General features: G+C 35.6%; 1 protein-coding gene across 1 annotated transcript in view; it reads right to left on the reverse strand.

The window, feature by feature from the left end:
- Nucleotides 1–2,410: 2,410 nt before the first annotated feature.
- SLC25A24 (solute carrier family 25 member 24) overlaps nt 2,411–14,136 on the reverse strand; it is a 43,096-nt gene continuing 31,370 nt past the window's right edge. The window contains exons 7-10 of the mRNA XM_049765847.1: nt 12,047–12,154; nt 8,491–8,658; nt 5,112–5,262; nt 2,411–2,595 (exon numbers count right to left, since the gene is read on the reverse strand). Coding sequence (XP_049621804.1) covers nt 2,411–2,595; nt 5,112–5,262; nt 8,491–8,658; nt 12,047–12,154 — 612 coding nt within the window. The remainder of the gene's footprint in view (nt 2,596–5,111; nt 5,263–8,490; nt 8,659–12,046; nt 12,155–14,136) is intronic.

Below are 14,136 nucleotides of genomic sequence, written 5' to 3' on the forward strand. Positions count from 1 at the left end.
AACAAGTCACTGTAAAAACAAATATATATTTTAATATAAATTGAAAGGAAATAAATGGTAATATCAGAAATAAACTATCTTTAACATCAGGCACTTTTTAATATACACAATAATTTTTTCAAAAGATACGAGATACAGATAAATCATATAAAGCAAACAAAGTCATAATAAGCAATGAAACCTCTTCTGTAGCTTGAAATTTCAGTTATTCATATACTCATATACCTTAATATTGTCATTTATGTATTCAGAAGTAGAAAAAGCCTTAAAGATCAAATTGTGTCCTATGCCTATCATGTTATAAAATACAGACATGTATAAAAATGCATGCTTAACAAAAATGATAATTGTTTTAGATTATATTTAACAAACACAAATCCAATATTTCTCTTTGGTTCAGAAGAATTAAGAGGTAGGTGCATATGTAATAATGGATAGATACTATGTTCCTAGATGGTCATTAAAATGTTGACAATTTATATCAGAAATGATTAAAAATCAAACAAGTTTAAGGAACTAAGTTACAAATCATAAAAGTAACTGAGTTTAATAAATATTTTTCTAATTTCTGTATATACAAATTTTAAGACAGTTGATTATTAAACATGACTTAAGTAAAATTCAAAAAGCATGTCATCAATACTACAAATGAAGTTTTCTTGGGACAGAGAGACAGTGGGAGAGAAGTAAAATGCCTGTGCCAGAGACAGGCAGGGAAGGGTGGAGGGAAAGAAAATGGGGACATTGGTGGCAAGAAATGTGCACTGGTGAAGGGTGATGTACATTCTATGAGTGGGAATGAGTAAAATCATTGAGCTTCTATTACTGAAACTCAGCCATAAACAATTCTATAACCACAGTGCTTAAAGTAATTATATAAAAAAAATTTTAACTTTCTTTTTGGTTTTTGGGTCACACCTGGCAGTACAGAAATCACTCCTGGCAGACTCAGGGGACCATATGGGATATCAGGAATGAACCGTGGTCTGTCCTGTGTTGGCCGCATGTAAGGCAAATGCCCTACCACTGTGCTATCGCTCCAGCTCCAATTAAAACACTTTTTAGTTTTTTGTATCACAAAATGCTTCTAAAATTGGGGTAAGAAAAACTATAAAACTGTATATTTTATTTGAATTATATACTTAGTATATAAGATCAATATATTATATTAATATGTGCTAATCTCACAGGTTTATATGCTGTACACATTAAGAATTGTAAGTTTAAGGAAACTCAATAGTGGAAGGAAAATATGCTGTTTTTCATCTATTACCAATCATATCCTATAATTAAGAAATTACAAAAATATAAAAAAAAGAAATTACAGATTTCTAAAAATAGTTCCCAGAGCCTACCTGATTAAAAGGAAATGTGATTCAAATAGGAGATAACAAAGACCAAGGGTTTTGTTTACTAGTACTTTTCAAAGCAATAATAGAATATATAGACTCTTTCAAATGAGTTGTATTGATCATTTCATAGTAATATACTGACAACTCAGTATGCCATCCCAGGCTAACTACATCTCAGCATAGTTAGCATGAAAACATAGTATCCATAAAATAATTATTTCATCATTTCTCCTTCCCATACAGTGATATGAAAAGACTAGGGAATTCAAAAATGCCTTGATCACAATTCTACCACTGCTACTTATGTTCATTCTTTTCTTAAAAGTGAAATAAAATAATTTTATTTACTTATAAAAAATACAGGAAGAAAAAGAAAGAGAAAGGTACATGTTCAAGAGAAAACACAGGTCTTTCCAGATGGGAAAAGAGTCGAGTATAACCTCAGATTCTAATCTCCTGAGTAGAAAAGAAACCACTTAAATTCATTCTGATTAAGCTTCATGAAAGACAAGGATAAAAATCTATACATACTTGAATTCTGTCAGATATATTTTCATGCAATGATTTTTGTTTAATTAACGGTTCTACATACAATGAATCTTAAGATGCCTATAAAAGCAATAAAAATATGTAAAGCAATTTGTTTTAAGATTTGACTGATTTTTTTTCCAGAAAAAAACACAAGTATAAATGAACTTATCTAAACTTGAATCAACCAAAAAGAAAGATCAATAACTTATAATTCTACTGCACAAAATTAATTTAGTTCAAACAGAAACACTTTCAGTTTTATAATTCAAGGCAGACATCTGTAGAAAGGAATTATAAGAAACTAAAATAATGTGGCCTCTTCAAAACTGTATCAAAATATTTTTCAGTATTTTAAAAGACTAGTTTTAACATTTTCATATTTATAATTGAGTTCAAATGTTTGAAATTATCAGATGTTTACTTTTGTAAAAATAAATATAATTCTTTTGCTTAAGATTTACTGCAATTCTATTCCTCTAAATTTTATTGAAAATTCCAATGCTATTCTAAAAAAAATATTCAACATTTCATTTCTTGTTTACTCCTAAAGTCTCTTTCATATGTTCGTAAACCACATAACTGATGCCTACAGCTGGGAGCACCTTCATGAAGTTTGGGGCAATGCCTCGGTAAAGTCCTGCTACTCCTTCTTTGGAAATTATTCGTCGAAAGAGGCCAACCATGTTCAGCTGAGGGGCCCCTTCTACCATAGCTAGAAAACAAAACATGCCAATTAATATTCAAGCATTTTTAGTAATAACATTATTATTATTGTCATTATTTTAAACTATATTCGAGAATAGTATTATGAAAATACAATTTATCCAACGGATCCCAAGAAAGTAGCACTTCTTATAAATATCTTATGCAATACCTGATTATAAAAATGATTATGATGTATTTATTGAGTTATTATGTATAGATATCACCTTAATTACTTTATTCATCAGTCCCTCAAAGAAACTTCTTATTATAAGGGAGGAATCTGAGGCTTAGAAAGATGAAGAAACTTGGGGCCGGCATGGTGGCACTAGAGGTAAGGTGTTTGCCTTGCGAGCCCTAGCGTAGGACGGACCGTGGTTCGATCCCCCAGCGTCCCATATGGTCCCCCAAGCCAGGAGCGACTTCTGAGCGCATAGCCAGGGGTAACCCCTGAGCGTCACCGGGTGTGGCCCAAAAACAAAAACAAAAGCAAAAACAAAAAAAAAGATGAAGAAACTTAAACTTAGCTAGCTAGTGGGAAAGCTAATGCAGAGCCACTTTCTACCATTCTTCTTCCTGTCTCCACCACCTTCTTCCTTTCAACCAAGGATTGAAGAGAGAAAACTTTATGCTTGGGGAAAAAAGAGATAAAAGAAATTTTTAGAAAAATAGGAAAAACAGAGTCCCTGGTCTCAAAAAGAATCTAAAATGCAAGAAAGGTGGGAAAGAAAATCTAAGTTGCTGGCCCAAGGCAGATAGATGCTCTATGGGGATACCTTTTCTTGCTAGAAGTGGTTACTGTATAAATCAGTGTTCTTCAATCACCGGTCTCTGGGCCAACCCACTGTTCTACTGCCTTCGTTATAGCTGCCAGTCTAGCAGACTGCTCAATATGGCAAGCTCTAGTCCATAGGTGTAAAAAGGTTTTTACATTGGCATAAGTGGTTCTGAGCTGCTAGATGCTCAAGGAAAGGATGCAGAAAAGAAAAAAGGCTAAAATATAAAGTGGGCTAGATAATAGAAAGTTTTAAAATTCCTATTAACAATTTTGAAAATTACTCTGAAGATACTGAAAAGTATTTGAATTTATGGACAAGACTGAAATTGTTTACAAGCTCAGGAACAAGTCTATATGATTAAATGAGAGTTGTGAAGATCAGTTTAGGGATAGCTTGAACTGAAAGTCAGCCTATATCTAAAGTTCATCTCTACTATCTACCAAATGTATATAACCTTGTGGAAATTATTTAATCTCACTTTGCTCCTCTTATTCACTATCAAAATGAGAATAACAACAGCATCCCTCAAAGATATATAATGGTTATAATGGTTAACTGATATAATATACACAAAAACTTAACTCATTATTTGTATTTTTCTTTTCTTCAATATCAACTTACAGTTTTTCAGATGTTACAAGTAACACTTTCCCTGCCCCAGGGCCTTCACATTTATGTTTTCCTTCACCCTGCAGAAGCCTAGCTAATTTCCATTTGTCTTTCTCAATTCAGTTCATTTGTTTGGGGTAGGAGGGGTGGGCAGTACACTGCGGGCCTGAACTCCAAGTTGGCCCCATGTTCAATGCTAGGGCTCTAGGGTGCAGTGCAACTCTGATCCATAAAAACCTGAGACCACCTGGGTAACCTAGTGATACTTAGGGCATCATGTGATGCCAGAAAAATAACTGAGCATTTATCTCAGCCTCAGTACTATCTCCCAGGACCTTCCAGGCTCAATTTAAACAGCAATGTTCTCTAATTCTTAAATTAAGTTTGAGTCTTTTTGCTCTGTGCAACCAACTCTCAAAGAGGAGAACGTGGTTTGTTTGGGTCTATTGGTGAATATGCAACTTTATCTCTCAATGGCAGGAGCTATGTCTATCTGACTGGGCTGTTTTAACTTAGCATGGAGAAGTGTGTCTAGCAAGGAGCAATGGCTCAAGTTTTAATGTTTGGCTGATTACTTGGAATCTGAGTACTTGGGAGGGATGTTGAGGATAAAATTCATGATGCCCAGGGTAAACTGTTTAAAGGCAATAAATGAAATTACAGAAAGAGCAAAAGAGAAAGGGAATAAAAGGCAGCAAAGAGAATAACCAGTGAGACAGAAAATCTAGGTGCAATGGTGGAAAATAAAGAAGACTGTCACAGGGGAATATGATCAAAATTCGAAAGTTGTAGGGTCCATGGTACTAGAGAGATAGTACAGTGTGTAGGGTGCTTGCTTGTTTGTGGCTTACCTAGGTTCAATACCCAGCATCCCATATGGTCTCCAAAGTACCACCAGGAATAATTCCTGAATAAAAATCCAAGAATAAGCCCTGAGATGCACTGGGTAGACGCAAAAACAAATAAATAATAAGACTGGGGAAGACCATCTTAAAAGGTTCCTAAGAAAATCAATAATGAAAAAAAAGACTACTAAGAAAACTCACTGAAAACCATTCATAGTTATCTCACCAGAATTTGAAGTACATGACTGATGCAGTATTTTTAATGTTTTTAATATTTTTAATCAAAACCTCACCTTGAGCCTGCATACGAGTTCTCACCAAAGATAAAGGGTAGCTGGCTAACTGCCCACAGGTACTTGATAAGGCACCGCACCCCAGCAACACTACAACTCCGGGGTTGACAGAGTCTTTGGCAAAATTATCTAGCCAATGGGTCTTCAAGAGCTGCAAGGAAAACACAACAGAGCAATGAAGGAATAAGTTTAAATTTGTTCTCATGTAATAATACAAATATTTCACAGCTCCTCTCAGCCCAAAGAGACACAGGCCCATTTCTGCCAGATTAGACAGAGCATATTCTGAAGCACAAGTCACAGGAGGGAGTGGAAACTATGCCAAGGTAAGCAAAGGGTAAGCAAGTCATCAGAGATTCAAAAAACATAAGGTCTGCACACTTGTTCTTCACTCATTCTTCTAAGTGTAAGGAGCAGTGGAGCACCAAACATCATCTAAAGACCATTTCATATGGTATTAACAAAAAAACCATATGAATACTGCTAGTTACATCTCATTTTATACTTCATCACATATAATCTCACTAATTTTTTTTAATAAAGTCTCTGATAAAGTGCTATTTTTATTCTCTTCCTTCTCTTAATTGTGGTGGTAGCTGTCATGACTGGGGTTACACATTTAGTTAACCATCTAGTGCTCCCAGGGGTGCACTGGAGGTGCAGATAATTTAGTAGCATCATCTGGAGTCACCTGGTTATAAAACACTGGAGATTACCCACTTTTTTGTTGCAGCACCAAGGATCACAAATCACTAGGTCTCATTCAGCATGAGGAGCAATGCTAGGGAATAAACTCTTGGGTTAATAAGTAAATGCACGCACTCAGCCATCCATAGGCTCCTTTACAACTATTCTTCTGATTTTAAAAGTGAGAAAAATTGCTTGTTTGATTTTTGCCTCCCCTCTTTTTATTCTTTCCTTCTAATAGAACCAAGATGGTTCTGCTCTGCCTCACAAATTGAGGGAAAATAATGGAGGGTACCAAAACCAAATAGTCGTATGAACATTAAGTAGAAACAAAAAATGATCAGACTTAAACACCAAATCCAAAGCCAACGGCAACAGAATTGATACCCAATCTACAACAAGCTAGACACAGAGGGGACTTCTTATACTAGCAGCCCAGAGAGCAAAGGAGGGGGATATGGGATGCATGCTGGGCATAAGGATAGAAGGAGGACAACATTGGTGGTAGGAATGCCCCTGATTCAATGTCACTATGTACCTAAAATATTACTGTGAAAGATTTGTAATCCACTGTGGTCAAAATAAAATTTATTTTTAAAGAAAGTGAGAAAAATCAGTCTTGGTGGTATTTCATTTGTTTTTAACTAAGATACAGAAATAAATTTGCTAAATATTTTCCCATTACGATAAACATGTTCCCATTACCTCTATACTCATAGGTCCCTGTATTTTTACTATAGTGCAATAATTGAGAAAAATGTATATGTAATATACATGCTAATTCGCTTTTCAGATGTAGAAAATGCACTCATTAAAGTACTTGCTACCATGTACATAAATACACAATTAATAAATTTGGGAAAGAGGTCCTTCCTAGCAGTGCTGGGGCCATGGGCCACTTACTTCTATACTTTGTCCAGTTATGTGGGTCTGATGATGGGTTCTCAGGCCTAAAGATGTGGTACTGCTCAACCCAGAGATGGGGGGCTACCAAAACCATACCCAATGATGCCCAGAGACTGAACTTAAGTCACCATGTATAAAACACATGCTTCAGTTTTTTGAGCCCATAGCTAAGTATTTTTAAAGAAAAAATTAACTTCAAATTGGCACTTAAAAAAACATATGTACATATATAACAATTATATAACAAGTTATATAATAAAATTATATAACAAGAAAAACACTATAAATGACATAAAAATTAGAATCAAGCATTTCACTTACTTTCCAATTTATGTCATAATGTGAAAGTAAAATCATGTAGCTAAAGACAACTATTTCTGAACCTCAAAATTTAAAAACAGGTAATTTACTTAAAACAGATTATCTGCCTTCACGTGGCTGACCCAGTATGGACTTCGGATTGATCTTGCAGCGTCTCATATGGTCCCCCAAGCCAGGAGCAATTTCTGAGCTCATAGCCAGGAGTAACACCTAAGCATCACTGGGTGTGGCCCCCCACAAAAAAATCCAAAAAACCCCAGATTATACATACCATTAAACAAGACTAGGAAACACATGATTGAAAAACAATTTAAACAACTAAAGTCAAAAGTATTGCATACAATCAGAACACAAAAGCTATAATGGTTATATTATTATATTGTCTCTCTGACTAGCATTTTTTTTTTATGGCCACGGTCCTTCCTTGGCTAGAGCTTGCAAAGCAGACACCTTACCTCTAGCGCCACCTCGCCGGCCCCTCTGACTAGGATTTTTAAGCCAAGTTATAAACTTCAATATACATCAAACTCATCAGTATCTCGGTTTAGATTTTTTTTTTTTTTTTGGTTTTTGGGCCACACCCTGTGACGCTCAGGGGTTACTCCTGGCTATGCGCTCAGAAGTTGCTCCTGGCTTCTTGGGAAACCATATGGGACGCCGGGGGATCGAACTGCGGTCCGTCCTAGGCTAGCGCAGGCAAGGCAGGCACCTTACCTCCAGCGCCACCGCCCGGCCCCTCGGTTTAGATTTTTAATCTTCAAATTCTCAGTGTTAACTTCCATTACACATACCACTCCTCTCTGATATATGTTGGGGTCCTATCCTAATGCCCAGACTTACTTCTACCATAGGACAACTAACCATACTGGGCTTTGTTTTTGTGCCTTTCTCACCAATCAGACCTTCAGTTTTTCAAAAGCAGAATCTGAGTAAACCTGTCATTCTCTATATTCATGCTCTAACCCAGTATTTTGAACATACCATTTCCAATACCATGTACTCAACAACTATTCCCAGAATCGTAAGTTGTTAAATGGTTTAAATGGCACAACTGATCTAATGATTTGTATTGAGTGGCCTGTTTAATACAAAGATATAACTATTCTACCCACAACCACTCTAAGATTGAACAGTGATATATTTTTAAAAATCAAAAAAGGCACATATTTTCTTAGTTTCTCTGTCCTCAGAAAAATGGCCAGACATCATCTAAAAATGAACTATAACTACATATAGAGCCTACTCTCAATAGAAATTATTTAGAGAGAAATCTAGTACAAAGGTAACTACAGGAATACAGGATCTCATATCCATGGTACTTTTAAAAATATAGATCCAATTAAAGATCCTTAAATTTATTTCTGGTTAAAATGGTTCCTTATTATATGTGTACTTCTTTATATTAAATAAAATTATAACTATAATTACTTATATTCACATATTCAAAAGACTACTGTAAACTCACCTCATATACAGTCAGATCTATACCAGCATAAGGTATGATGCCTAATAAATTGGGAATATAACCTTTATAAAAAGCTCCTATGCCTTCATGCTTCAAAGTCTTCTTGGCACAATCAAATATCCCAGAATACTGTCCAGTTTTGCTTACAGCCAGTCTTGTTTTCATAACCTGGTCATAAAATGTACCAAAATATTAGTGTGCATATTAAGTTATTGATCATGGTTCAAAAATAAGCACTTTTTACAGACAACCGATAGCTAGCACAAACTGTCAAATGACATTCCAATTTGTTAATGTGTTCTTCATTGAGGGGCAAAGACTAGATCCAAGGGGTCATATTGGTTACAAAGAATATCTGGAAATTTAAATAAAGATAATTTAAAAAAAGAATATCGGAAAATAATCAGTAACAGATGAAATAGAAAACAATCTACTGATGTCTTAACAGAATTGACTAATGACAAATTAGACATGAAGATGAGACATGAAATGATAGAATAAAACAGTCTTTCCAAGGAGGGGCCAAAACAAACCAGTCTTTCCCAAAGTGGTTGATACTGACCTGGAATGAGCTGCTGCTAAAAACATCTAGGGAAAAGGTATGGGAGTAGCCTTGGGTGCAAGTAACAATTTCAAATTTCCTTTTTTTCTGTTTGTTTGTTTGTTTATTTAAAAAAAAGACACAGATTCAGGGAGACATTGAGTAATTTTTTTCTAAAAAATTAGTGGTAGGTCAAATACCGTATTTTTTCGCTCTTATTTTCGTATTTTATGGCTGCAGTGCTCACTGAATATCTTATTTGATTCCTCTTTTTGAACTGCTGTGGTGTTTCACCTTCTTCTTTTCCCCATCGTCTCTCAAACCAAGGATGAGAGCCTCTAGAATGACTCCGCTCATAGTCAGCGTAGTCCATTTTTACCCCATTATATTACCTTTCTCTTCCTCAAACAAATCCACATAACTTGATTTTTCTAGTCCCGCCTCCCAACTAGAGGGGGCAATAATGGAGGCACCAAGACCAAACAGTTATAAGCCCATTAAGTAATTAACTAGACACAGAGGGGACCACACATTCTAGCAGCCCCCGGGGGGGGGGGGGGGGGGAAGAGTGGAGGATATGGGAGGCAGGATGGGAGCGGTTGTGGGAGGACAATTTGGTGGTGGGAATTCCCCTGATTCAATGTAAATATGTACCTGGAATATTACTGTGAACGATATGTAAGCCAATAAATTAAAATAAAAATTATGTTAAAAAAATTAGTGGTAGGTCAAATACCGTATTTTTTAGTCTAAAAGACACATCCAACCATAAGACACACATAGTTTTTAAATGCTCTCCTCTTCTGCACTCAGGCTTCAGTTCCAGGTGACATTTGCTCCATAAAACACACTTCTGGGGGAAAATATGTCTTAAGGTATGAAAAATATGGTAAGTTATATTTGGAATAATTTATATTTGGAATTATATTCCTATGTATTTAGTTTGGAATATAGGGTAAATGTAACAGAGAAGTGGAAAGATGTTAATAGAGATGTAAAATTACAGAGGAAGACCTGGTTCAGTAGAATAATTTTTAAAGTGTATGGGAGTAATATGAACATTTTATTAAGATGCTTGGAAGGAAAGCTATTAATTAATATGCATATTATAAAGGCAAAATGACCTTATCATTTCTGAAAAATCCTTTGTCTTATAAACAAAAATATCCATATTTACCATATTCATTTTTATACTAATAAAGCAGGAGTTGGCAACTTACCAATCCAGAAAAAATACTTTAGTCTGTAGGCTTAAGTATCAGGTCTCTGTTGCATATTTATTGCATGGGTTTCTGGGGGAGGGGAGTAAAGGTGGTAATGAGGTATTGGGAAAGGGTGTTACTGGTTTTTTAGACAGTTTTTTAAAATGTAAAAAAATCATTCTTAGTTCAAGGGCTATATAAAATATTCCATACATATATGGCTTGTCAACCTGTTCTCTGATAAAAGAACTAAGACAAATAATTAAGACAACTACCGTCTAAACTAATCCTGAGATTTCATAATTGAATTGATGAAGGAAAACCTCTGTGGAAAGCAGTATTTTAACTGATAGTGTTATTACACTGTTACAGCCAATCTCCAATTATTCTTGCCCTGTGAAGATTTTTCCTATCTAGCTGATCTGTGTGACCAACAGAAATCAGAAGTAGCAAAAGATCACAGATCCATAATTGAGCAATAATACAACAATTAGGGCACATGCCTGATACCACATGACTTCCTAAAAATGATGGGTATAGATCCAGAGGCTCTGGAACACTGGGCAATATGACCCTATAGGCACCTCGAAGAGGCCTTGATGGTTCCCAGCACCACAAATCTGGAGCAACACCGAATCTCAAACTCCATCTGGTAGCCCATCTGGTACAGTATCAAAAGGAGGGGCAACCAGCTCCCCTGAGTACTTCTTGAAAAGGCCTCCTCTGATAAATAAAATATTACTGTATTTTCCAGCGTATAAAATGACTGGACATATAAGACAACCCCCTAGTTTTCCTGTTAAAATACAGGGTTTTGGCTATATTTGCTGTATAAGACTACCTCTCTTTTAACACACACCAAATGGAAATTAAAAAAATATAAGAGAAAAAGAATAGACCCCTCAAAGGTTAATAGTATATGTTTAATTTAGACTTTAGAGTGCCAACAATCATTTTACATTTGTCATTTGTAGTGAGTGACTGTGATTTTTTTTAATTGTGATTTACATTGAGAGCAGGGAGAGGGGGCTCCACCAAAAGCAGCTGGCTAAGGTACAGTGATTAATAGGACAGCTAGAGGGAGTGAGAGCATCTCCTCTGTATCCCATAAAAGTTGAACAGAGGACTGAGCACCAGAAAGCCGCATACCAGCGATGACACCAGGCAGCTGGATGGAATGCAGCACTCAGTAACTCAGCTCCTCTGTGTGCCCTGAAAGATTAATCGGGACAAGCAGAGGACTGAGTGAAGAAGCCTAACAGCTGGATGGAATGCGGAGGTAAGAGGGGTATGGATCACTCGTCCCTGAAGCTGGAGTAAGTTTCAGCATGACGTATATCAGCGTATAAGATGACCCCCAACTTTTAATAAGTTTTTCATGGGTTAAAAAGTCGTCTTATATGGCAGAAAATACTGTACATTGCAGCTTCCACCTGGGTACTCACTCATCACTCACAGATTATTCTATTGGGAAAACCAGCTACCATACTGTAGGGATACGAAGTAGCCTACAGAGAGGTATGCTCAAAGGTGGAACTGATGTCTCCAGATAATAGCCAGGGGGTGCTTGCCACAAAAAATGTGAGTGAGGTTTGCAACAGACCTACCTCCAATGACCTTCATTGTGACTACAATAGCTTGGATGTAAGTTATGATAAACTCTGAGCCAATTAAGCCATTTCTAATATCTTATCCCATAGTAATGGTAAGATAATACCACTTTTGTTGCTATCAACAGTTAATTTGAGGATAAATTACTGCACTGTAATACATAAATTTTACAAACAGAACTAGAATGCATCAGCGTTCTTACCTCCAAAGGATAAATAAATGTCTGTGCTGTTGCTCCAGCCATGGAACCAGAAACAAATCTCTCAAAGGTTCCTATTTTCTGTCCTTCCTCTGTAAGCAACTTCTTATACTGTGGAAATAAATATTAAGTTCATATTAATAGCTACTATAGACTTACGTGTGTCACACAAATTCAAATTCATAAAGCTGCAATATCCAATGGGATGGTCTCTGAAATTTCTTTTTAAAGTAATTAGGTTAGACAATGACAGGTGTGTGGAATACTCAAGACAGGATCAGTGTCTTGAAAACAAGAGACATTAGTGAACCCTCATACATGCCTATCATCATATGCTCTACATAAGTCCATTTGCACAAAAACCACCACAGAAATTATGTACACATTCAAGAAAACAAGAATAGCATCCTCAACAAAAAGCAATATAATCAGTATCTTAATTTTGAATTTCTCAGTTCTAGAATACATTTCTGTTGTTTAAATCCCCCACTGTTTGATACTGTTACAGCAAGCCAAGACCTAAGACAATAACAAATAACAAGTCAACTACTAAAAACCAATTCTGGTCATTATGATGATATTCTCAAAATGTGTACACTACATAAACAATACCTCATATAAAAGTAAGGGTTCATGCTAATATATCCAGTTTACTAGATAATGATAGTCAGGTTAGATTTACACAAAACATAAACGTATTTTTAACAGGCAAGATATACTTAGGCTTAGCAGAATAAAAGTGCCCAGAAAACACAGGATGAATAATTTTTACAATTTTAGGATATTTTCCCACTTTTTATTTCTAACATACATTTTTGACAAAACAAAATAATAATACATGTGACAAATATCAACAAATTAGAAAAAGTTCTTGGCCAACACCCTCCAACATGGAAATTACCTAGACTCATACAGAACTAATCTCAAAAAAGTGAAACAAGGATCTAACGATTTCGAAACAAATGGTCCAGTTCCACAAATAATCTCCAAATGAATGCAATAGCTGCTGAACCTCCTCAGACAAACCAGTCAAGGCTGAAAACTCTGAGGCCTTCTCACAATGGGGGCAGGCAGATTCCTTTTCTTCCAGAAAGCACAGCAACCCGCAGCAACAATGACATACTCCAACATTGAAATGGCTCTGCTCCAGAACGGAACCTCATCAATGTCACCAAGTCACCAAATCACTCAGTTCCAAAGTTCTTGGAGCTCATGGGAGTAATTGCACCCAAGCAACATTTCCAAATTTCATAGTACTGTTAGTCCTATAGGACCATAGCAAATCTGATGGGAAGGTTGTGTAGAAGACCACTAAGTTCAATAATCAAACAAAGAAGGTTACTAGCACTAACCAGTCCAGTAAATCCTCAATGACTTTAGAAACAACCATTGTGAGATATAATAACAATTATCACAAAATGACTTTTATGTATCTATTTTTGATGATTCCTTTAGCTTTGTATTGTAATAAGCAACATGAAAAATAATTGTTTGTGCCTGTAAGGGGAAGCCTGGAAGTTGTAAGAAACTAGGGATATTAGTGAAGGGAAGGTCACATTGGTTTATTCTATTTATTCTATTAAAGCTATATTTTGGGGACAGAGCAAAAAGCATGGCAGGTAGACTGCTTGTCTTGCATGCAAATGAGCTGGGTTCAAACCTTTACATCCTATAAGGAAACTCCAATTCCTTTTGGAGTGATTCCTAAGTGCAAAGTCAGGAGTAACCTCTGAACACTGCTGATATGGCACCCCCCAAAAAAAACCCAAAACTATATTTCTTTATGCATAAAATTGAGTGTATTGATTTCTCAATGTTTCCTGACATACTCAAAACTGTATTTCTTTATGCATAAAATTGAATGTATAAATTTCTCAATGCTTCCTGAAATAAACTATAATGTTAACTCAATTCCTATTTTGTGTAGACTATTAATTTTGCCACAAACTGGATTATCACAATTATCAAACAAATTTTCTTAAAAGTTCCTATATATTGACAGAAACCTCAAAGGCATTTTTTATACTCTATTTCCAACAATATCTATCAAAGTATTTAAATATTTAGTAATTTATAGAGAACACATAAATACT

This window comes from Suncus etruscus, chromosome 19 (assembly GCF_024139225.1).
Source record: "Suncus etruscus isolate mSunEtr1 chromosome 19, mSunEtr1.pri.cur, whole genome shotgun sequence".
Lineage (NCBI taxonomy): Eukaryota > Metazoa > Chordata > Mammalia > Eulipotyphla > Soricidae > Suncus > Suncus etruscus.